At 38.9% G+C, this 25997-nt stretch overlaps 1 protein-coding gene across 2 annotated transcripts in view; it reads left to right on the top strand.

Moving 5' to 3' along the window:
* Positions 1-16811, top strand: part of RWDD3 (RWD domain containing 3) — an 85823-nt gene extending 69012 nt beyond the window's left edge. The window contains exons 1-4 of one of the 2 annotated variants that reach the window (XM_077120179.1): positions 2506-2623; positions 13414-13901; positions 15752-15867; positions 15965-16811. In XM_077120179.1, coding sequence (XP_076976294.1) covers positions 2539-2623; positions 13414-13901; positions 15752-15867; positions 15965-16079 — 804 coding nt within the window. In that variant the 5' untranslated portion in view covers positions 2506-2538 and the 3' untranslated portion in view covers positions 16080-16811. Of the gene's footprint in view, positions 1-2505; positions 2624-13413; positions 13902-15751; positions 15868-15964 lie in introns of those variants that run through there. The other variant, XM_077120178.1, reaches the window with a different exon arrangement.
* Positions 16812-25997: the final 9186 nt, after the last annotated feature.

The raw sequence follows: 25997 nt of genomic DNA, 5'->3' as shown, positions 1-25997 counted from the left end.
TTACATGAACACATAATATTATTATAGCAAATTAAATACTGTTAGAGTAAAAAGAGAGGGGGAATCTCATTCTGGCTGCAGATATTCATTCCATATTTGAACAGTAGCCTGTGAATTACAGGAACATTTATTACATTAGAGTAGACTTCAGGTATTTGACATGTAGCTGATATTTTCGTAGTGTGAGAAATATCAAGCTGACATTATGCTATCTCTGTGCTGATTATTTCCAAATGTCAGAGTGCAGAAACTTATTCGTGGTACGTCAGTGCCTTACGATAGTGTCAATTTAAAAGACATTCACATTGACTTCTTTTTTATTTAAACATGCTAAATGAAGTATGAAAAGCAGTTTAAGAAATCTGGGGAGAAAGGAAGAGCAAAGAAGAAACCTATCGACAAGAAAATTTAAAATAACAGATTGATGTACTCACATCAATTTTCATAGACCCCTTGCTGGCAGTAGGCTTCAGCAACTGCTCCTAATATTTCTGACAGCTGTAATCTTGCCGATCATATTGTTTCACATTCATGACTAAGAGGCCTAGCAGCACTTAAATTGAATTTGGGAAATTAAAAGTAGGATAGGAACAGGGTGGGTCACAGTGTCTCAACAGGCAGAGCTCTCGCCTGCCATGCCAGAGACCTGGGTTCAATTTCCGGTGCCTGCCCATGGAAAAAATAAATAAATTTAAAAAAATAATAAAAATAGGATAGGGACTATTTGACAGATTATCTCGAACCAATAAAACCAATACTAAAATTAATTTTTCTTACCACTTTTAATACCACCATAGGATTTCATTCTTAAATAAAATAACTTAGTGATATTTTAAATTAAAACTTTACTTTTTTTTTATGCCCCCCCCGCAGTTAATTATGAACCTTCTGAATTGCTGGTATTTTGGAAACAACTCAAATGTGTCTTTTTTTTTTTTTAACAAAACAAAAACAAATCGGGTACATCAGAGATAATTATGAGTTTAAATAAACCTTTATCTTTCCAATTATGTGCATAGCAGTGCTCCTAATTACTCCGGGTCACTGAAATCCCGACGTAACCTCTGAAAAGCATTTCCCTTGCCATTCATCTTGTCAGATTTCTTTTCTGTCCTAGTACACCAGTATCTTTTTCTGTTTCCAATTTCTTTTTAGCAATGCTAGGAATCATGATGATGATGGTGACATGTAATTGGAGTCTTAGAATCAGCCAAGTTTTTTTCTGTCGTTTGTAGGTCAAGGACAGGAGTCACTGTGCAGCCACCAGCAATCCCTGATTTATCTCAGGACATGTTATTTCTGATACAAACTAAAGTTTGGGGACCTCTCTGAGCTACATCAGCTACTTCTCGGGGCTGTAAAATTTTAATTGTTATTTGAAAAACAAAAGGACAAGCGAAACTGGCTGATGGGCAGACGTACTAAAGACCAGCATTGTAACCTCCTTCACTACATCAAAACCGAAACGGAATGAATTGATAACTGTTTCCCAATTGGTATTGGTCAAAATGTTTTAGGTGGTGGATTCAAAACATGCTTCAAGAGTCACAACGGTAATACGCGTATTGTTTCGTGTGTACCGAATATCACAACATGAATAATACTGAAGAACTAACGTCTGCCAGCCTTTAGAGACTTGACTGTAGCTCCCAAAGGCCAAGGAGAGCCACGGGCACCTTCGGCAGAGCTGCCCTCTGCGCAGGTGGCAGCTCACGTGGACCCTACGCCCAGGCTCCCACTTCTGGGCGCACCAGTGACAGCCCCAGAATGCCAGGGCTGGCAGGTCCTACCGACCCATTTTCCACCGACTTAGGGAAATGAAGTCCCGGGAGCCCAGCCCTCTTGTCTAAAGTCCCAGCGCTAGTCCTAGCCGGGCACCCTGGAGCAGGCACTGATCCGGCCTGGTCCGGGTACCCAGACCGCTTCGATTACAATCGCTCCAGGCGGGCGGAGACTTTGGTCTGCTCTGTTAACTCCAGTCTTCCCACTATTTAGCTCAATCCCGAGCCTGGCAAGTCCTAACCTCGTCTTCTGGTCACTTCACCGTGTGCTTTTTTCCCTTTCTAACTGCCAAGTTCCTCTCGCCCAGCGCGTGCTCCAGCCCAGCAGCCCCCGGCCGACTCAGGGCGCCAGACAGCGGCTGCTCAAGGCGTGGGCCGGGGTTGCGGGGAGCAGAAAGCTGGAGGACTTGGGGCTTAGCGGCGAGGCCGCCCTTTCCTCAGCAAAGCATCGGCGGGTACGAAGGTAGCCTCTATCCGAGACAGAGAAAAGTCCCCAACCAAGCGTTTTCAAAGTCGGGAGGCTGGAGTTGGCACGCACGAGCTTCTGGGCCGCTGGGCTTCCGGAGAGGCGGGGCTGGACACGCACGGCCCCTCCTTCCCGCCGCCGCCGGGGCCCGCCGAGCGCTGCGTGGGCGCGGGGCGCCCCCTGGTGGCCGCCTGGCCGCACTACTACGAGCCGGGAAGCGGCTGCGGCGGCGGCGGCGGCGGCGGCGGAAGGCGGAAGGGGAGGCGTCAGGGCCGGCCGGACGGCGCGGCCATGGTGGAGCTGGTGCAGGAGGAGCTCTCGGCTCTGGCCGCGATTTTCTGCGGGCAGGATGAGTGGGAGGTGCTGAGCAGCTCAGGTGACTATCCCCGCGCCGGCGGGCCGAGCCGTCTCAGACCACAGGCCCCGGCCGGGCCGCCCGCTGCCCGCGTTCTTTTCGCGGGGCTTCAGCTCCCAGCGTGGGCTCCCTCCGCCGGGGCTGGGGCTCCCCGCCGCCTCCCGCCCCTCTGCGTGGCGCTAAAAGGAACCGAGGCGCACACTTGGGGACCGGTCTAGTTGAATGAATGACACGCATCGGGAACTGGAGTAGCGTGGGAGCAGCCGAGAGTGTGAGGCGACCGCCTGAAAATGGGAATAGGAGTGTCGCGCCCTTGCTCGCTGCTCCGCAGGAACTAGGATAAAATGCCAAGTCTCGCGCGGGCATTGAACCCCTGCCGGCGTTGCGGTAGCTCCCCGCCGCCTGCGTCCCGCGCCCGGTGTCCTCCCAGCCACGAGAGCCCCGTGCCCAAACTGAGCCCTCGGGCCTAATGCAACCCCCCTACCGAGCAATCTTGGCCAATTCTTAATTTATCCTTCAGACCTCACCTTAAAAAGAGTCCTATACTGACATCGCTAGTTTAAATCCAGCTCCCCAAATTGCATGATGCCTTTTCTTCATAGCACGCACTCCAGTTTTAACTGATTAAGTTGCGTGATGGTGAGGCCCCTGTTTCTTTCGTAATCACAAAACCCAGGACACCTAGAACAGTGCAGGCAGATGGAGGTAGTCAGTAATGTTTGCTGAATGAGTTCTTAAATTAAGCCAAAGCTCAACTCTTTGAACCTTATCCTAGTAATACTTCAGAGTTGATTGCTTGTTTTCGCCTTCATTTTCTGGCCTGCTGAAACGTGGTGCCGATTAAAGGCTCTCGGTGATGCATTAATTCGTTCAGCCCAATTTGCTAGATTCTCTCCTTCCTGGAAACATTGGCAAGGTTTCAAAAATGAGAAAAGCACCGCTACACCCTCTAGGAGCTGACAGTCTAGAGAGGTTCTTTGAATATGTTTAAGTGATGGTTAATGTTCCTGTCTGTGGCTTCTATTACACCGACAGAACTGCAGTTAATGAAGTGCAGTGATGCAGTGAATTCTTAATTTTCACCTAGCTTTCTAATACATTATGTAAATTTTTTGGCAAGGGATTTACCCTTCTAATTATGTTTCAGCTGCTGTTAAAATTGGTCTTCTGATCACAAATTAGTTGACCTTTAAGAAGGTTGTCTAAACTGTGCTGGATGTTGTGAGAAAGCCATCTAGGATTAAGATGTTTTCATGGTATCCATGTGGTGTGTTACACACAGAGTGGGAGTTGGCTCCTTTTCACCTATTCCTCAGTGCATTTGCCCCTCCACACACATTCACTGAGCACTGTTACATTCCTGGTACTGTGAACCTATGAATGTAATGTAGCTGCCTTCTTTTTAGTGCCTAGCCTTATATATTTTTGAAACAATCTTTTTAAGTCCATATGAAAGGATTTGCTCATTTTTAGTGTTTTTTTGTTTCTCCTGTTCTAATTCATCACCATCCTATTCTCTGTCTCCATTGATGTCTTTATTGATAATCACTTCTGCCCCAGGCAGACCATTCGAAGAGATCATCAGTTTTCCTAAATTCCTTTATTGTGGCTCAGTTGAGAATAGATTGGAGAGATGAACCTGTGATTTCCTTTCACACCTTAAAGAGGATGATGTGATAGTGGTTGGAGTCCTGAGTATACAGCTGAGAATAAAGCACTGCCGACTGGTCAGAGAAAACCCAAAAAAGTAAGCGAGGAAAGACAGAAGGCACTTTCTTAATATTGAGAGCACTGTGGACCCTTTATCTGCTGTTAAATTGAGCATGACTTTCAAGCCATGCCTCCTAATTAATTTAATTCAGTGTTCTGGCATCAGTAAGTAATTGAATTATAAAAGAATTCAGTGTAACAATTTAGGACATTTTGTTGCTGAAAGGTTCATTGGAGAGTAGAACAATTCAGTGACTGAAATAGGGATGTTTGATGTTCACTACTGGGAATTAAGGGTAAGATGAGGACTTCTTTACCAGACTAGAATAAGCACGCAGCAGGCTGTTGGCTACCACTCTGACTCTTACTGTCAGGTTGGATTAGAGCAAATCAGCTGATACCAGAACACTGAACACCGTCAATTGTTTCCTGGCCTCCCTGCAAATAAACTTTCCTGTTGCTACTGGAATCAGGAGAATGTTGCAGAGGGATTGCACTTCTGATGACGAGGTAGCCCGGAACGGCTCAGGTTGCCAACCCAGGGGTCAGCTATTAAGGGCATAAGTTCGAAGAAGCTGAATAATTGGATTTAGTTTAGCTAGTTTAATTTAGGCTGAGAATTTCAGGGCATGTATCTACATTTTGGCCTCTGTGATGATTAGACTAAGGTCACAGTTAAAGGGACCAGTGTAACTATTTCTTATGGGTACACATTATTTAAGCCCCTACACTCCTGTCCACCAGGGAGGACTAAGGGTCGACCAAATCAGGAATATTCTGTCCTTCCCTGGGCACCACAGTCAGTTCAGGTGCAGGTTCAGCAGGGTCACCTGCCGTGTACCTGACGCTTGGAATGCAGTTTACTTGTGGACTCTTAGCCTTATTTTACAGAGGAGCTACTGATGCTCAGACTGACTGAATAACCAACCACCAGGCTCTGGAGCGTAGGGACACTGCATCATGCTCCTTAGTAGAGGTGGTGCAGCAGCAGCGTTGGGAAACAGTTCTTAGAGAACAAGGATTACACTTGTTCAGAAAGAGCAATGGTGAGCACCCAGAAAAAATGCACGGATATGCCCAAATTATGTTCAGAATAATTTGTGTGTGTGTGTGTGCGTGCATGTCTCTGGGTACCTGTAAGATAGGTGAGATTGGTATTGTTATTTATCTTCATTTTCCTGATGGGGAAACAAGATTATATTGCTGTAGTCAGTATACTCAGAAGTTGAATTCTTGGACATTTTCTCATGGATCCAGAGTTTGTAAAAAGAGAGGTACACAAAAACCCGATATCATGTAATATGTTTGCACAATGGCTTCAGAATGAGGTTTCATATTGTGCTAACACTAATGTTTAGGTAGGATTGAGACTTGTAAAAAATAAATCACAACTGTCACACATTGATCCCTCTGGATCGGTTCTGCTCTGTTTCCTGCTGATTGTCAGTGCTTAGCTCACCTCTGTAAAACTGGTTCAGCCTTAAACTTCACTTCTAAAGGGTGGGTTGGCCACTTTTAGCTTCAGCATTTTTAGTTTAGTTTTTTTTTTTTTGTAACCACATTTTAAAACATTTATAAAAATCCAGCTGAGATAAAAACACAAAACAAAACAAAAACAGCCCTAGTATAGGTATACTTGTAATGAGCCACGTGGGAGTAAGAGGGAAGAAAATCCTGTGGTCGGGAAGTCAGGCAGAGTGTTGAGGCTTCTTTGTGGTTTTCCCTCTGAAGTCCTACTTTGAGGGTATGTAAAAATTGCAGAAAGCAAAAGCAAATATAGGGAAGGTCAACTGTATAGGATATGTAAATGATTTCTTAAAGGACTCTATGAATCGTGAAGAACATATCCTAATTTCTGTGTGATTGCATTTTCTCTTTTAGTGTCTTCTGTCATCGGGCGGTATTTCCTGAACTTGTTTTGTGAGTTGTAGACTGAGTGAAACATTAAAAATGACTTGAGCGTGGGATTTTGGGTGCAGTTCTGTTTCTCTAGTTTCTGTTGTTAGTGTGATTATTAACATATTGTCTTTCATATGTTTGTAAGGAAGAATGCATGTTGACACCTATTTCAGTTTGCATTTTAGTTAGTTATGAAATTACTTATCAGAAGATGATGCTGAGTGACTTAGAGAAAACAAACTAGGGAATTGTTTTGTGAACTTCAACCAGAAGGCAGAACCTAAGGTTATTTGGTAGGGTCTTTAGAATAAATGAACACAGACTTAAAACTTATAAAAAAAAAATTTAGTCTCCTAAAATTGTTAGGGCATGAGCATAGAGCATAGATGTTTATTGAGAACAATGGGTTTGAGAGTAAGAGTTAATGACTAGAGTTTTTGGGGGCCAGAGAGTAGCAGACATTAACATTAGATTTAGAGCACAATTATTTTTCTGTTTTTCCACTCTGTTTCCAAGCTGTTAATAATCTTAAAGCAGATAGGGTCAACTTTGTTTCTCTTTTAGAAAGAAAAAAAATCAAACTGACAGTGCTCATGTTGCATGAAAAATTCTAAGAAACGGCGGTAGTTCAATTCAAGCACCAACTAAGGCAGATGAGAAATGGAAGGATAGGATGTGTGCTTCTGGATTTTTAGAGTGAAAATAAGTTTTAAAAGACTGTATAATTTAATTACCACATTAAATGTCAGCGGAATGGGAGTATGTTACTGGGAGTTTCATTTTCTTATAAAGGTAGCATTCTGCATAATTTTAGTTGCAGCTACAGTGTGTGTGTGTGTGTGTGTGTGTGTGTGTGTGTGTGCGTGTATACATGCACGCAGGTGCTGGGGGCAGAGGGGATGGAGTATTAATGGATAAGACCAATTAGTAAGAATGTTAATCCTTTCAGAGCCTTAAAAGAATTACAAGTCTTTCTTTTATACACGTACGTAATAATTTCATTTCTAAAGCAAAAATCTGGGTTTTCCCCCATTGTGAGTCTATTTGCCAACTAGAACCAGAAAATAAACTGAGAGAGAAAAATGAAAGTTGATCAGCATTTGAATGACCAACTCAATAGCCTTTCAAACTTTTGATCTCCTGGGACTGCCTTTTTCTGTCAGTTAGCTCATTGGCTATTATATGGCAGAGGGTAAAAAACAGGGCAGGTCTGAGAGTTCTTGTCAAGAAGAGATTCTTGTTACGGAGGAGAGGTTGCCTTCCAGGCACAGAGATTGTGCTAGTTTCTTGTCGCTGCTATAAGAAATTACCACCATATTGGTAGCTTAAAAGAATACACATTTATTCTCTTACAATTCTGGAGGTCAGAAGCCTGAAATCATGTCACTGGGCTGAAATCCTTCTGAAGGTTCTGGAGGAGAATCTGTTTACTGTGTTTTCAACCTCCTAGAGCTGTGATCCTTGCATTCCTTACTTAGCTCGTGGACCCTCCTTCCATTTTCAAAGCCAGCAGGGCAGCGCGGTGCAGACCACCTGCCTTCTGTAGCGAAATCTCCCTCTGCCTCCCTCTTGTAAGACAGCTGTGATTCCAGTTAGGCTCCACACCGATAATCCATGATGCTCTCCCCATCTCAAGGCCCTTTACTTCATCACATCTGCAAAGGCTGTTTTTGGCAGATAAGAAACATACCTGCAGGTGTGGAGATTAGGATGGGGACAATTTGGGAGCCATTTTTCAGCCTACTGCAGGCTCCAAGGACTTCTACATCTGTGAGAGCCATTCCTAGAAGCCGGCTGCGTAATTCTAAACTCTGTATAACTTTTAAATGAAAAAGTTTCTCTTAACCCATTGTTTTTGGGTCCTTGTCTAAAAAGAGAATTGAGGTATTCCAGTGGTGGAAAAATAGTCAATTTGTTTTATCCACAAAAATTCTGGGTATGAAAATGCTATTAAAGGTAAGTCCAAAGTATTATGGGAGTCATAAGACAGGCTTTAGAGAGGCGTCTTAGAGGTTGGCAAAGTTTCCAGTAGGCAGAAAGTGGAGAGCTAAGGGCCTTCTTGGCACCCGAGCAGCAGGAGCAAAGGCCCTGGACATGAGAAACCATGGACTGTCCAGGCAGTGTCAAGTGGGTTAGTGGAAGCAAGGAGTAAGGAGAGAGGAAGGTGGGGTGATAAGTAGCCCCCATATTGTGGCTGGCCCTGATCACTGGACGGAGGAATTTTTAATGTATTTGTCAGCGAAGAGTTGTTTAGAGCAGAGTTTTTGTTTTTGTGTGTGTGTGCTTCGTTTTTTTTTTTTTTTTTTTTTTTTTTTTAATGTGATTAGGTACCTGTGAAAGCAGAATGTGGGAAAGTGGCCTAGGAACATTTGGTATGGGGAGCGAAGCTGTAAGGAAACCATTTTGCAGAGAAAGGCCTGAATTAGGCAGTGGCTATGTAAATGGAAAGGAGAATAAATTTTGGAGAATTCACAGCCGGAGTTTGGCAGTTGATCATGCAGCGAGTTTGAATGTGAGGATTTTGGAACTGACCAAGAAAAAGATTTGACCACTAGATGGCAGTAACACAAAACTGTCTATTAGGGGCTGCTGCATGGACAGAGTTGCATGTGAGGGGATGTCCCTCACAGCAGAAACCGTCTAGAGGCCAGCTGCATGGGGTCCCCCCAGAGGGGGAGCACCTCTCAGACACCTAGGGGAGAGGAGAAAGGAGCGGGGATGAGGGTGCCCAGGTGTAGCAGAGTCCATGTGGCAGAGCCTCTAGGCCATAGAGCTCCGAGGTGCTAAAGCGATTTGGGGACTTGTAATCTCATCTAATCAATTGAAAATAGTTATGGGGTGAAGCTGGGTGCAGTTTCCTGGGGTATGCAAAGAAGGTTAACTCAGTGGCTACAAAGTTGTTTATTTGGGCTGTTTTTAATTGGGTGTGTAAGAATTTAAGCTTGATGCTGGTGGGTTTTCCTAATGGGCATAGGCTACTGTGAAGACATAATACAAGGATCCCTACACAGAGGTTATCTTAGGCCCCTTTATATAACAAAATGTTAAGTATGAAGCAAGAAAGGGGAAAAAAGTCAAAGGTCACTTGAAGTTTTCAAGCCTGGATGACTGGAACAAGAAAGTTGTGATGGGGTCACGCTTTAAAGAATGCCTGTACATTTGGGGGGTTGGGGAAAGAAGACAAAGTAGTGATGGGATGATCAGAGAAGTAGGAAGTGAACTGGGACAAGATAGTATCCTAGGTGGTAAGTGAAGGGAGAATTTTGAGAAGCAGATTGGTTCTGTGGGTTCAGATGTAGAAAAGTAGTAAAGGATAAAGACCATTAAATGTGGCTATGTTGGGGTTCCCCAAGACCACCGTTAGGCTGGCTCAATGGTTTGCTAGAAAGACTTGTGGGATTTAGAAAAGCTGTTATACTTTTGGTGATGGTTTATTACAGTGAAAGCAAGCATTAAAATTGGCAAAGTGAAAAGTTACATAGGACATGGTCCAAGAGAAACCAGATGCCAGCTTCTAGGTTTCCTGTTGTGGTGGAGTCACAAGGACATGCGTAGTTCTCTCAGCCACGATGTGTGACAGCACATATGAAGTGCTGTCAGCCACAGAAGCTCACTTGCAACTTGGTGTCTGGGTTTTGTTTTTGTTTTTGTTTTAATTGAGGGTCAGTCATATAGGCATGCAGCACCTGTTTGATCTCTGCTACCTGACCTCAGCTCCCCAAGAGCAAAGCAGGCATTTATTGTCAATCATATTGTTGGCAGAAACTATGTGATCTCACTGGTACTGGGTGGCCCGAGGCCTCAGGCATTAAAAAACACTCCCATCAGGCACAATATTCCAGGAGATCATCTCCCAGGAGCCAGCCCAGGTCCAGTCCTGAAGACAGGTTTTTTTTTTTTGTTTTGATGGGGGGAATGTGCAGGATTTGGTCAACTCAGGACTGCTGAGTTAACCCTTTTTGCACAGTGACAATTAGGAGGTCAATGGTAACATTTGAGAAAGAAACTTCCAAGAGAAATGATGATAGAAACTATAGAATAGATAATTAAGGAGAGACTGGCTTATGGGAAGGTGGATGAAGGGGCTGAGAATTTTATTTCAAGAAGAATGAGAATGAAAGGACAAAGACAGATAGGTCTGTAGCTTAAGGGAATTAGTAGCATTGGATATATATTTTTTAAGCATGGAGTAAATAAACAGTTGTGTGAAAGATACTGTAGAGAAGTAGGGGTAGAGAGGTGATAAGATTGGAACCATGTCTTAGAGGTTGTAGGGTCAGGGGAGGAAGACACTTCTTTCTCAGGGAGAAGAATGGAAGTAGGGAGAGAGAGATGGTGGAAAAAAATATGTATTTATTGTCAGGTGGTAAAGTAGTTCCTAAGCAGCAGTGACACTGCGGCTACTAAACTGGCCAGCATATGTCCACAGATTTGGTCAGTAAGGAGGCAGTGAACCCCCAGGGGCTTGGTTTCTTACTCTCAGCATAGCAGGCAGCATGAGCACACGTTTGCATCAGTTTCCCTTGTCCCCAAAAGGTCTGTGGGGAAGGGGGTTGTGAGCAATTCTGCCCAGCCTTTGTCCTGGCAAAAAGTGTTATCTTTATTATACAAATCGGGAAACAGATCTGTGCTCTCATCCAAAGAGAGAAACTGGCTTTAGCTTCCAGCGCTGTCTGTTATATGAATATCCTTGAACAAAACTTTGCTCAGAAGGCATTTAGAAACATCAGACCCATGGAGAGTGAACTCCAAACACACATATACACACACATTTACATTTATATAGACTTATGTATGTGTACGTATATATTTATGAATGGGTTTTATTTTATTTAAAATTTTTTTACAAGCACTCTCCCTTCTTCACTCCCTCTCTCCACCCTTCCTCCAGTAACCTCTAATCTGCTTTCTGTCTCTGCAAATTTGCTATTTCTAGCCATTTCTTATAAGTGATAGCATACACTTTTTATCCTTATATGTCTTGCTAATTTCACTGAATGTGTTTTCAAGGTTCTTCCATGTTGCAGCATGCTTCATGACGTCTTTTTTTTTTCTTATAGTCAAATAATATTCCATTGTTGGTTATATGCCGCATTTTGTTTATCCATTCATTTGTTAAGGGATCTTTGGGTTGTTTCCAGCTTTTGTCTACTGTGCGTAATGCTGCTATAAGCATTTGTATCAATTATCTGTTTTTAACTCCCTTTGGGTATATACCTAGAAGTGGGATTGCCAGGTCCAATGGTAATTCTGTACTTAACTTTTTGAGAAACCACCATATTGCCCCACAGTGGCTGCACCATTTATATTGCCACCAATAATACACTGGAGTTCCAGTGTCTCTGCATCTGCTCCAACACTTGTTATTTCCTAATTATTTTAATAGTAGCCAGCCTTGTAGATGTGAAGTGGTGTCTCGTGTTTTTAATTTGTATTTCCCTAATGGCTAATGACGTCGAGTATCAATAAGGAGATTTTAAAGAGTAGAAAGAAAAGTTGAAGAAAATCACTTTGAACGTGTCTACCCTTTCATGTAAAATACTGAATTGAGTCATTCTGGCAGGGCTGCGGCTTAGGCATTCTTTTTCCTTAGAGCCTGGTACCGTGCTTGGGCCCAGTAGTGCTCAGGGAATCCTTGCTGAGTGATGAATGAATGAAGACCTTTAAATGTTTCTCTGCCCCCCTTGAGGAAGGGTGTGACTCCCTAGATGATTTCTGAAAAGTTTGTTTAGCCCACCCTTAGGTTGTGTGCAAGTCTGTTTATAACATACATTTCACATAGCAAAATGTATGGATCTAACTGATGTATAGGGATCCCACTTTGATAATAAAATAGTTTTTAAAAAGTATAAGTAGCGTTTCTCACTGGATGGAAGATAGAAGAGTTCTTAGAAACTAGAGATGGGTTGTAGAGAAATGTACTAAGTTCGCTTTAAAAATTTTTTCTTTATACAGTTCACGTTTTATGTAATGCAAATTTAAGTTATATCCTTTTAATATGGTCTTTATAAGGGTTATTACCTCTGTTTCAGAGTGGTGTCCTAAAATATAGTGCCTTGCAGTTAGTACTGCAGGTTCTATTAAAGAAAATCTCTTGTGCTAATAACAGATGTGTTTAGTCCTGTGGGAATCAATGTCTGTAACAACAGCTTTTATATGAATGGAATCAGATGTCTATGAAGCAATTTTAATGTTCTGTTAGGTTCTTTAAAATGGGGATGCATTTAGGTTTCAGTTGTTGAGGCTGTTGAGCAGCAATCCAGGTATGAAAATGAGAAAGATTTGACTGCTTTTCTTGTGAAGAATAGAACAAGGGCATGTGGAGAAAGAAGTAGGGGCAGAGAGAGAGACAAGTTAGCTTCAAAGAGATTCATCTGCACCCAGTTCTGTTCTCCTCTGCTCTTCTGATCTGTGTACTTCTGCCCCCTGCAGAATGAATCAGCCTGACGGTTTATCAACTTTTTGAAAAGTGGGGTGAAGTGGTGTGGAACACATCAGAGGGGTGAAGCAGAGCAAATCTGAAAGAGAGCAGAATATATTTCATCTTATATCCTGTGTGTGCTTTCCCCCTCCTTCTGATGCAGCCAGAGGAGGCTGAATTGATGTCCACTCATTTTTAGTTCATCTTGCTTCCTTCATGTTACACTGATACTCAGGCATTTGAAGTCAGAAAAGAGCTCATTGAGGCAGTTCCTGTACTATGCATAGTCATTGGTTTCTCTGCAACCTTACAACCACATAGGATTCCAGGATTTCCTTAGATTTGGACTTACTACACAATGACCTTCATCGGATTTAGTGTATAACTTTTAAATGTATTACTGATTTTATATATACCCTCTGTCGTTTCCTTGCAAATTTGTAAGAGTTTATTAGGAGTTTTCAGAATTATCAACTAAGTCTGGGTAGAAGTACTTGTGTGATGAAAACCCTTTTTGGTGCTTCTTAATAAAAATGAGGGGATAGCAAATGTAAATAAATGCCAGTTAAGACCTCAGTGTTGATGTGCACGAATGCACGTGTATGATTAGAGGAGATAGTCTACAAATCATGGCTTTCTTAGCATTATGTGTCTTTTCATAAAATAACTCAAAGCTTTCACATGAAAAATAAATTGGCATTGGAAATGAAAATTTAACTTGTTAGTGTTCTATTCAAACTGAATTATGTACAGCTAATGATTATTTTTGGATGCCTTCCAGAGACAGATGGGACTGTGTTCAGAATTCACACAAAAGCCAAAGGCCTTGAGGACGTGGATATACCCTTAGAGTTGGTGTTTCATTTGCCAGTCACTTACCCTTTGTGTCTGCCTGGTATCTCCATTAACTCTGAACACCTGACCAGGGCCCAGTGTGTGACTGCGAAAGAGAAGTTACTTGAACAAGCAAAGAAACTTTTGTCAGAACCCATGGTTCATGAGCTTGTTCTCTGGATTGAGCAGAATCTCAGACATATTCTCAGCCAGCCGGAAACAGGATGTGGCGGTGAAGGGTGCACTTTTCCAGCAAGCGCAGTTGTGGAAGATGGATTGTGGATAACTCTTTTGCATTTAGACCACATGCGAGCAAAGACTAAATATATCAAAACTGTGCAGAAGTGGGCTTCAGATTTAAGGCTGACAGGAAGACTGATGTTCATGGGTAAAATAATACTGATTTTACTACAAGGAGACAGAAACAACATCAAGGTGCCAAAAAGTTAAATGTTGAATATGAATTTGCTGTTTATTGCTTAAAATGGTGTGTCTATTAGTATGTTTTATAACAGTGGGCAGATTGATCATTAAGATGTTTCTGCTTTTACTATTATTATGTTAATGTATCATTTTCTTTTTAAAGAATATCTTTAACTTCTAATTATAACTAAAAAATTGCAAATCTTGAAGCCTAAGTAAAGATTATGTTATAAATCATGCCACTTGATGAAAGTGGCAGATTATAAGAAAAAAATCTCTGTGGTAATAAACATGAGTGTTTGTTTCTGTAATTAACTATAAGCCTCAGCATTATAAATGTGCACTAAAAGTGCATATTAATATTTCTTTCCCTAGTTAGGCATAGCAAGGTATGTATTTGGGGTAGTTTGTAAAACTTTTAACTTTGTGGCAGTTCAAAATGCATTCTGACATTTTAATTTGTTATCTGTAATACCTGGAAAGAGGAGCTCATCCTTTTTAACCAAGATTTATTGTTAGTAGAAGTAGAATCATCAGGACTGTCAGCTTGTCACATCCTCCCCAACTTTTGCTTTCCAGCTGATTTGTCTCAGCAGCTGCTTTCAAAATCGTCATCATCAGATTTTTCAACTTCCCATTCTAAACTCATCTAACCTATTTTATGTGGAACCAGACAGGAAAAGTGCTAATTATATTTTTAATCTTAAAGAGCCACAAATCGTTTAATGGGTTTTATGCTTTCAGATAGGCTGGGTCAAGAATAATTATAGTTGGACTTATTTAAAACAGATTTAGCTAGTACAACCTGTAATCTTCAAGATTTGTAGAATAATGACCTAGCTTTTACATGATAGGTTCTTGTCACAAAACTAGTCTGATATTCGGTTAATGAGATTAATGCTGGGTTATAGCATGTAGGTGCAGAAAATAATTCAAATTCAATGTATATCTTGGGTCAGAGCCTGACAAAAGAACCACGTATTTTAAAGTGATCTATAAAGGTTTTTTTGGATAGAGCTGTAAAATTTGATCCATAAGGGTAAAATACTGGCTGACAAAATAGATGAGAATTAATTTCCTTGCTCATATTTCCTCCGAAGTCTCAGATTTTTCTTTAAGCCACCTCAAGTATTAGGTTAAGTCCAGTTGTTTTACAGATGTTGTACTCAGATTGGATTACACAATTAATTAACAAGTGTTTTTTCATATAACTGGAAACCTTTGCTAATGTGGAAGAATTTTACTTTTCTAATAGTTTTTTTTTTACTGCCTTTAGGTGGCATTTTATGTAAATATCTCTATTAAATTTTTATGAGAGTGTGTACTAGGATTGAGAATATACAGGTACATATTTATGGATGCCATCAGTTTGTAATGATGTGTTGCGTGCCTGTCAACTTCATTCAGATGCTGAATTAATACTCCTAAAACCAACAGTAGCTAATACTATTAATAGTATTGGCACATATAGCACTATATACCATCTAAATGCTTTGCATATATTAATCCATTTAATCATCACAACTCCCCCATATGGTAGCTGCTGCTATGATTCCCATTTCATGGAGAGGGTAACTGAGGCACACAGAGTTTAAAAAACTAGCCCACTGTCAGAGCTAGTAAGTGCCCCATTCCAGACTTAAACATGTGTGATCTGAATATGTCACTTTTTACCCGTGGATTCACCAGTATATTATACTGTCCAATATGTAAAAGCACTGCGTAACTCTCTTAATGCTTGATTCAGAAGGCGAGTACCTCTTTATGCATGAAAATAAGCCTGCAGGTTTATAGCGTCTTTAAAACTAGGACTTTGAGATTCGGAGTAAGATAGGTATTTAACATACTGATTTATCATTTAGGAATACCTGATTCTTCAGAAAACTTCCAAAGTAGATGTGGACTCAAGTGGAAAGAAGTGCAAAGAGAAAATGATTAGTGTACTGTTTGAAACAAAAGTACAGACAGAACACAAAAGGTATAATTTAGTACTATTGCAGATGGAAAAGTCACAGAATCGATAATTATACTCTGACAAATCTGGCATATTCATGAGTTTCTCTTCTGTAATACAGGTTTCTGGCATTTGAAGTCAAAGAGTATTCATCGTTGGATGAGTTACAAAAGGAATTCGAATCTGCAGGACTTACGGAGATTTTCTCTGAATTTGTTCTTGGGCTGGTAAAATAAAATGGAAGACAGGAATCTTATAATGACATTGCAGTATTTTTTGTTTGTTGTTTTTTTGTGTTGGATTTTTTGTGTAGCTAATTGACATAGGGGAACAATTTTTAAAGTTTCTCTGAAGCAAAATGTTAGATAGCATTCTACTTGTGGAACAAAAGCCGAATCTGTTTTATGGAAAAATGAAAATTAAAAAAACCATACCTGTATTCTAATGTTTGCCAGAAAAAGAAAGGTCCATTATTTGAAAGATAAATTAAAAAGGTGATGGCAAATGAGCCCTTGTTTTTATATGTACGATTTGTTTGGAACTATACAATTTTCTGACTAATTTTCTTATAATTAAATGATTTTTAAAAGAGAGTTGTAGGTGGACCACGGTGGCTCAGTGGCAGAGTTCTCACCTGCTGTGTCAGAGACCCGGGTTCGATTCCCGGTGCCTGCCCATGCAAAAAAAAAAAAAGAGATTTGTTTTCACATTTACTTAAAACATTTTAGCATTTGATCATGATTTTTTCTCCAGCTGATTATATCTAATGTTTTAAATTGAATGTTAAGAAAAATATAACACTGATTTCTTTGTGGAATTGCATAAACTGTTGGTTTGTTTAAATATGAACCAAAGAAGTTCTATAGAACCTGATTTAAAATTGCTCTCTTTAGTGTCCCAGAATAGCATGGTACTTGCTAGCTGTAAGACTAGAGAATTGATTTAAATTAAAATTTTTATTTGAAAAATTTACTTTCTGGTTTTACGTGGGGAGAAACGTTTCACAGAAAATGACTCGCTGGATGGGGGAGATTATACGGGGAAAGGTTTTTATTATGAAATTTGTTAAAGCATGATAATCTTTTAAAAACATTTTTATTAATAAAGCCAATCAACATACAATATGCACATTCTTTTTTTTTCAACACATAGTTGTATATTCATCATCATGATCATTTGCATCAATTCAGGAAAAGAAATAAAAAGAAAACAGAAAAAATTTCATATATATCATACCCATTACCCCTCCCTTTCATTGACCAATGGCATTTCAATCTACTAAATTTACTTTAACATTTGTTCCCCCTATTATTTATTTATTTTTATCCATATGTTTTACTCGTCTGTCGATAAGGTAGATAAAAGGAGCATCAGACACAAGGTTTTCACAATCACACAGTCACATTGCGAAAGCTATATCATTATACAGTCATCTTCAAGAAACATGGCTACTGGAACACAGCTCTACATTTTCAGGCACTTCCCTCCAACTTCTCTGTTACACCTTAACTAACAAGGTGATATCTACTTAATGCATAAGAATAACCTTCAGGATACCCTCTCGACTCTGGAATCTCTCAGCTGTTGACACTTTATTTTGTCTCATTTCTCTTTTCCCCTTTTTGGTCAAGAAGGTTTTCTCAATCCCTTGGTGCTGAGTCTCAGCTCATTCTAGGATTTCTGCCCCATGTTGCCAGGAAGGTCCACACCCCTGGGAGTCATGTCCCATGTAGAGAGGGGAAGGGCAGTGAGTTTGCTTGTTGTGTTGGCTGAGAGAAAGGCCACATCTGAGCAACAAAGGAGGTTCTCTTGGGGGTGACTCTTAGGCCTAATTTTAAGTAGGTTTAGCCTATCCTTTGTGGGGTTAAGTTCATATTAATAGGGGGCTCTGCCTATTGCTTTGGTTGTCTCCACTGCTTGTGAGAATATGAAGAATTCTCCACTTAGGGAAGTAGAATTTCCCCCCTTTCTCACCATTCCCCCAAGAGGACTTTGTAAATACTTTTTTATTCACTGTTTAAATCCTTCTGGGATTTATTGAGGCATCACTCTGGACAAATCTACAAAATCTCATGCCCTATTCAAGCTTCCATGTACTTATGGTGTTCAAATAAGCTGTCCACATAAGTTATATTAGGAAATACACTAGGTGAAATATAAATTTTGTACCAAATAAACATTTTTAAAGCATGATAATTTTAAAATGCATTTATTATGCCACAAAGTAAAAGCTTGCATTAAAGTTTATAAGTGTAGGTGACATTTGCATCTGAGAAAGGATATGTATGTGCCTGAGGCTACCTGGGCTTCTGAAATAAGATGTCAAACGATGGGAGAAAGGCCACATGAATCCCACTCACTGCAGTGTATAAAGTCCTGTAATATAATTATAAATTATATAATTGTAACTGATGGGAGAGATAAGTGAGGAAAACACTGACCTGTCCTGTAGTGTATCTTGACAGAACTGCTTTGTGACCATGAATCTCATTGATTCATTTTCAGGCACTCTTGTAGTTATACTATACTTGCCTGTTCATCAACATGCGGGGGTCTCTTAATGAGAGAGAATTTTCAGGTTGATCTTATCTCATTCCAGGGTATTTATGATTTTTCCCTGCAGACCTGTCAAATGTAGAGTGTTCTATGGGAGAACATGTAGGTGGCGAGGAGAAGGTACCCTATGGGCATGTAAAGCTGAGAAAGTAGGCTAGAAAATATGGCATGGCCACTATTACCCTTTCATTTGATTTATTATAATTTTTGGGAAAATTAAAATAGTGAAAAAAAGAAAGAAAAGGTTGAGAATATTGGCCACAGGGTTGGGATTGGTTGAAGGAATTCCTACATAATAATATTAAAACTTATTTTAATAATTTTCATTATAATAATGTTAGTATCAAGGCTGTAATAGTAACAACCTTAACTGATTGGGTCTAAATTTTTTTTTTGCAATAGAATTTCTAGTTCTTCATTTTATTTTAATTTTGTAGTTGTAGGTTTAGAGAGTAGCCATGCACAAAGTAGAGTTCCTGTATACTCTCCTTACCTCATGCACACCCTTTTCCCTGTTAACAATTTGCATTAGTGCCGTACATTTGCTACAACTGATGAATCAATATTATTCTAATTATGCTATTAACTTTAGCCCACTGATTACATTAGTGCTCACTCTTTGTATTGTACAGTCTGTGGGTTTCTATGTATATGTTTGTGTGGTAATTTATATACAACCTAAAATTTCCCTTCTTTTTCCTATTCGAATATACAATTCAGTTGTGTTAATTACATACTCAAAGTTGTGCCTCCATCCCCATTATCCATTGCTAAAAACTTTTCCTTTACCCTAAACAGTACCCATCCAGTACTAACTCCTCATTCGTTCACCACTCCACCCCTAATACCCTGTAATCTTCTGTCTGTGAATTTGCAAATTCTAATTCTTTTGTATTTAAAGTGAGATCTTGGAAGAATTGTCCCTTTGTATCTGGCTTATTTCACTCAATATTTTGTCTTCAAGGTACATCCATGCTGTAGCATGTATCAGAATTTCATTCCTTTTTGCCGCCAAATAATATTCCATTGTATACCTACATCGTATTTTGTTTATTCATCTGTTGATTGTCGCTGGGTTGCTTCCACACTTTTGGCAAGTGTGAACAATGCCGCTGTGAACATTGGTGTGCAAAAGTCTGTCTGAGTCCTGCTTTCAATTCTTTTGGGTATATACCTAGAAGGGGAATTGCTGGGTCATGTCATAACTCCATACATAACTTTTTGAGGAACCATCAAACTCTCTTCCATAGCACTACACCATTTGCATTCTCAACAACAATGAACAAATGGTCTTACTTCTTCACATCCTCTCCAACACTTGTTATTTTCCATTTTTAAAATAGTAGGCATTCTTCTAGGAGTGAGATGGTATTTCATTGTGGTTTTGATTTGCATTTCCCTGATGGGTAATGACTGAGCATTTTTTCATGTGCTTACTGGCTATTTGTGTATCTTTGGAGAAATGTCTGTTCAGGTCTTTTACCCATTTTTCTTATCAGATCATGTGTCTTTTGGTAGTTAAATAGTAAAAGTTCTTTATATATTCTGGATATTAAACCCTTATCAGATATATGATTTCCAAATATTTTCCCCCATTGTGTAGGTTGTCTTTTTACTTTCTTGGTAAAGTCCTTTGATGGACAGAAGTTTTAAAGTTTGATGAAGTCTCATTTATCTATTTTTTCTTTTGTTACTTGTGCTTTTGCTGTAAGAAACCACCACCTAATACAAGGTCCTGAGGATGTTCCCCTATTTTTTTTAGGAGGCTTATAGTTTTAGTTCTTATGTTTAAGACTTTGACCCATTTTGAGTTAATTTCCTATATGTTGTAAGGTAATGGGGTCCACCTTCATTTTTACATATGACTATCCAGTTCTCCCAGCACCATTTAGTTAAGAGACTATTCTTTCTTCACTGAGTGGACCTGACAACCTTTGTTAAAAATTGGTTGACCAAAGCATTACCACCATTTAGGAAAATTCTCCATCAACCCAAAAAGAAACATTGTGAAGCAATAACTTCCCATTCTCTACCCCTACCCCAGCTCTTGATTATATGAATTCTAGGTTCTGACTTTGTGAATTTGCTTTTTCTAATTATTCCATATCAGTGACAGCATAGAATATTTGTCCTTTTGTGTCCAGCTTATTTCATTGAATATGATGACTTCATAGTTCATCCATGTTTTAGCATGTATCAAAACGTCACTCATTTTTACAGCTGAATAATATTCCATTGTTTGTTTATACTACATTTTGTTTATCTGTTCATTGGTTGATGGACACTAAAGTTGCTTCCTTGTTTGGCATTTGTGAATAATGTTACTATAAATATAGTGCGAAAATATCTGTTGGAGTCCCTGCATTCAATTATTTTAGGTATATACCTGGAGGTGGGATTATGGGTCATAGAGTAATTCTATACTTGGCTTTCTAAGGAATGCCAAACTGTTTTCCACAGTGGCTATACTATTTTACAATCCCACCAACAATGAATGAGTGTTCCTATTTCTTCAAATCCTCTCTAAAACTTTTGTGTTTTTTTCTTTAAAGTCACTATTCTAGTGGGTGCAAAATGGGATTTCATTATAGTTTTGATTTACATTCGCCTGATGGCTAATGATGTTGAGTATCTTTTTTATGTACTTACTTATTGGCCACTTGTATATCTTTTTGGAGAAATGTTTATTCATGTCTTTTGCCCATTTTGAAATCAGACTGTATTTTTGTTGTTATGTTTTAGGATTTCTTCCTATATTCTGGATATTGAATCATCTATGTAGCTTCCAAATATTTTCTCCCAATCTAGTTGTCTTTTTGCTTTTATGATATAGTTCTTTGATATACAAAAGTTTTAAATTTTGATGAAGTCCCATTTATTTATTGTTTATTTTTGTTGCTCAGGTTTTTGGTGTAAAGTCTAAGAAACAATTGCCTAACACTGGGTCCTGAAGATGCTTCCTTATATTTTCTTCTAGGAGTTTTATAGTTTTGGATCTTATGTTTAGGTTTTGGCTGATTTTGGGTTAAGTTTTATATATGGTGTGTGGCAGCAGTCCACCTCATTCTTTTTTTTTAATTTATTATTTATTGTGGAAAATATCATATTTACAAAAAAGCAATAAACTTCAAAGCACCTCACAACAATTAGTTATGGAACAGATTTCAGAGTTTGGTATGGATTACAGTTCCACAATTTTAGGTTTCTTCCTTCTAGCTTCTCCAAGACACTGGAGACTAAAAGAAATATTAATATAATGAATCAGTATTCATATTCATTTTTAAATCCTATCTTCTCTGTTATAACTCCACCTTCTCCTTTGATCTTTCCTAGTCTTTAGCGGTATTTGGGCTATGCTCATTCTAATTTTTTCATGTTGGAAAGGGCTGTCAATGATATAGGTTAGGGGAATGGAACTACTTGATGCTCTGGAGAGGCTGGCCCCTCTGGGTTTCAGAACCACCTTCATTCTTTTGAAAATGGATTTCTAGTTTTCCCAGCACTGTTGAAGAGACAGTTCTTTTCCCCATTGAGTGGACTTGGCATTCTTGTAAAAAATTAATTGTTCTTAGATGTATGGATTTATTTTCAAACTTTTAATTGGATTTCACTCACCTGTATGCTTGTCCTTGTGCCAGTGACATGCTGTTTTGATTGGTGTAGTTTAGTAAGCAGTTTTAAAACTGGTAAATCTGAGTCCTCAAACTTTGTTCTTTTTCAAGGTGGTTTTAGCTGTTTGAGAAACTTACCCTTTGATATAAATTCAATAATTGGCTTTTCTTGTTTCTACCAAGAATGTTGTTATAATTTTGATTGAGATTATGTTGCATCTGTAAATCACTCTGGACAGAATTGACATTTTAACAGTATTTAGCCTTCCAATCCATGAACAGGGAATGTCCTACCATTCAGAGGTTTTATTTATTTATTCATTTTAACAGTGTTTTTTTAGTTTTTTTCTATGTACAAATCCTTTATATCTTTGGTTAAATCTATCCCCAGATTATTGATTTGATTCATTTAGTTGCTATTGTAAATGGAATTTTTTCTTGATTTCCTTTACAGATTGTTCACGATTAGTGACAAAACACTACTGATTTTTGCATGTTGATCTTGTACCCCACCACTTTGCTGAATTCATTTATTAGTTCTAGTAATTCTGTTGCAGAATTACTAGAACTAATCCTTTTCAGGATTTTCTCTATACAGGACCATGTCATCTTCAAATAGGGAAAGTTTTACTTCTTCCTTTCCAACTGGGGTCTTTTACTTCTTTTTCTGACCTATTTACTCGGGCAAGAACTTCCCACACAGTATGGAAATCAGTAGTGAAAATGGCCATCTTTGTCTTGTTCCTGATCTTAGGGGGAAACTTTCAGTCTTTCACCAGTAAATATGATGCCAGCTGTGGGGCTTTCATATATGCCCTTTATCATGTAGAGCACGTTTCCTCCTATTCCTAGTTTTCTAGGTGTTTTTATCAAGGTCGGGTGTTTTAGTCTGCTGAAGCTGCCAGAATGCAACACACCAGAGATGGACAGGCTTTTAAAAAGGGGGGTTTATTTAGTTAAAAGTGTGTAGTTCTTCAGAGGAAAGGCAATTAACTTTCGACTAAGGTTCTTTCTTACATGGGAAGGCACAGGGCAATCTCTGCTGGCCTTCTCTCCAGGCTTCTGGGTTCCAACAACCTTCCCCGGGTGATTCCTTTCTGCATCTCCAAAGGTCAGGGCTGAGCTGTGAGTGCTGAGATGAGGTATGCTGAGCTGCTTGGGCTGTGCTTCATTGAGCTCTCTCATTTTAGCATCTAGCCAATTAAATCAAACATCATTCATTGCAGCAGGCACGCCTCCTAGCCAACTGCAGATATAATCAGTGACAGATGAGGTTCACATGGCATTGGTTCATGTCCGCAGCAACAGAACTAGGCACCTTAACCTGGCCAAGTTGACATTTGAACCTAACTACCACAAGAGTTACTGGATTTTGTCAAATGCCTTTTCTGTGTCAATTGAGATAAGTATGTGTTTTTTCCCCTTTGTTCTGTTATTGTGTGTTTGGTGTGTTACATTCATTGATTTTCTTTTGTTGAACCATCCTTGCATACCTGGGGTAAGTGCAGCTTGATGTATATTTCTTTGTGCCGTTGGATTCTATTTGCATGTATTTTGTTGAGGATTTTTGCATCTGTGTTCAAAAGGGAAATTACTGTAATTTTCTTTTCTAATGGTATCTTTATCTAACCTTAGTATTAGGGTTTTGTTGACCTCACAGAATGAATTAAGAGGTGTTTCCTTCTCTTCAAATTTTTTTGGAAGGGTATGAGAAGGATTGGTGTTAATAGTTTTTGGAATGTTTGGTAAAATTCACCAGCAAAGCTGTCTGATCCTGGTCTTTTCTTTGTTTGGAGGTTTTTTATTATTGATTCAATCTTTAACTTCTTATTGCTCTATTGAGGTCCTGTATTTCTTCTTGAATTAGTGTTGGAAATTTGTGTGCTTGTAAGAATTTGCCCATTCCATCTACGTTCTCTAATTTGTTGCTGTACAATTGTTCATAGTATGCTCTGATATTCTTTTGTATATCTGTGGGGTAGGTAGTAATGTCCCCTCTTTCATTTCTGATTTTAGTTATTTTTATTATTCAGCTAAAGTTTTGTCAATTTTACTGATTTTTTTCAAAACACCGACTTTTAGTTTCATTGGTTCTCCATTGTTTTTTCAATTCTCTATTTCATTTATCCATGCTTTTTTTTTTTAAAGAGAGAGGGAGGAAAGGAAGGAAAGACAGAGAAGGAAGGAAGGATGGAAGGAAGGAAGGGAGGAAGAAAGGGAAACATTTTTAAACATTTTCTTGTTTTATTATATTTTGTTTGTTTGTTTGTTTTTTACATGGGCTGGGGCCGGGAATCGAACCGAGGTCCTCCGGCACGGCAGGCAAGCACTCTTGCCCGCTGAGCCACCGCGGCCCGCCTATCCATGCTTTAATCATTGTTATTTCCTTCCTTCTGTTCACTTTGGGCTTACTTTTCTCTTCCCTTTCTAGTCCTTCAGAAGTGATGTTAGGTCTCTGATTTGAGATCTTTCTTCTTTCCTCACGTAAGCATTTAAAGCTATAAATTTCCCTCTTAGCACCTTTGATGCATCCCATAAGTTTGGGTGTGTTGTGTTTTTGTTTTCATTTGTCTCAAGATATTTCCTAACTTCCCTTGTGAGTTTTTTCTTTGACCCATTGGATGTTTAAGGGTAGTTTAATTTCCATATATTTGTGAAGTTTCCATTTCTCCCTCTGCTCTTCATACCTAGCTTTATTTCATTATGGCTGGGGAAGATAAATTGTATAATTTCAATATTTTTAAATTTATTGAATCTTTTTTTGTGACTAAAATATGGTCTTTCCTGGAGAATGACCCATGTGCACTAGAGAAGAATGTATGTTCTGCCGCTATTGTGTGAGGTATTCTGTATATGCTTTTTAAGTTGGTTAAGTTGGTTAATAGATTATTCAGGTCCTATATTTCCTTAGATCCTCTGTCTAGATGTTCTATTCAGTAGTGAATGTAGTATATTGAAGTTTTGTATTAGTGTGCAGCCATCTATTTCTCCGTTCAAATCAGTCAGTATTTGCTTTATATATTTTTGTGCTATGCTGTTAGGTATATATATATACTTAACTTGTTAGGTCTTCTTTTGAATTGACCCCTTTATCAGTATTCAGTGTTTTTCTTCGCTCCTTTTAACAGGTTTTTACTTAAAGTCTATCTGTTTCATATCAAAATAGCTAACACAGATTTCTTTTGATTACTATTTTCATAAATTTATTTTTTCATCCTTTTGCTTTCAAAATACTTGTATCTCTTTATTTAAGGTGAGTCTCTTTAAACAGCATATAGTGGGGTCATAATTTTTATCAATTCTGACAATCTGTGTCTTTTGACTGGAAAGTTGAATCAATTTACAGTTAATCACTGATAATGGAGGACTGTCTTCTGTCATTTTGCTATTTGGTCTTTTTAAGTCTCATTCCCTTTTTGACCTTCAAAACTTCCATTTCATGTTTATTTTATTCTTTTAGGGTAACATTTTGAGTCCTTTTACATTTATTTCTATATATATATATTTAATATATTTTCTTTGTTATTACTATGGGGCTTAAAATAACATCTTAGATCTGTAACAAACAGGTTTGATTTGATATCAGCATAACTCAAAAGCACATACAAACACTGTTTCTCCAGCTCTTCATTCCACCTTTTGATTGTACTTGTACTTAATTGTTACTGATTTTATTTTTATACATTTTATCCCAAATAATTGGTTTATCATTACTTTTTATGTATTTGAATTTTACAACGTATAAGAAGTAAAAAGTGGAGTTACATACCAAAAAAATGCAACAGTACTGGTATTTATAATTATGCATATGATTATCTTTACTGGAGAGCTTTGTTTTTTTATGCCACTTCTATCTGTTGTTTGGTGTCCTTTTCTTTTAGTCTGAAGGACTCCCTTAGAATTGCTTGTAGGGCAGGTCTGGTGGAAACAAACCCCTTCAGCTGTTGTTTATCTGATTGTCTTAATCTGTTCCTCATTTTTGAAACA

Source organism: Tamandua tetradactyla, chromosome 11 (assembly GCF_023851605.1).
Source record: "Tamandua tetradactyla isolate mTamTet1 chromosome 11, mTamTet1.pri, whole genome shotgun sequence".
Taxonomy (NCBI): Eukaryota; Metazoa; Chordata; class Mammalia; order Pilosa; family Myrmecophagidae; genus Tamandua; species Tamandua tetradactyla.
Note: the sequence above shows the minus strand (reverse complement) of the source record. Positions and strands in the feature narration are given on the sequence as shown.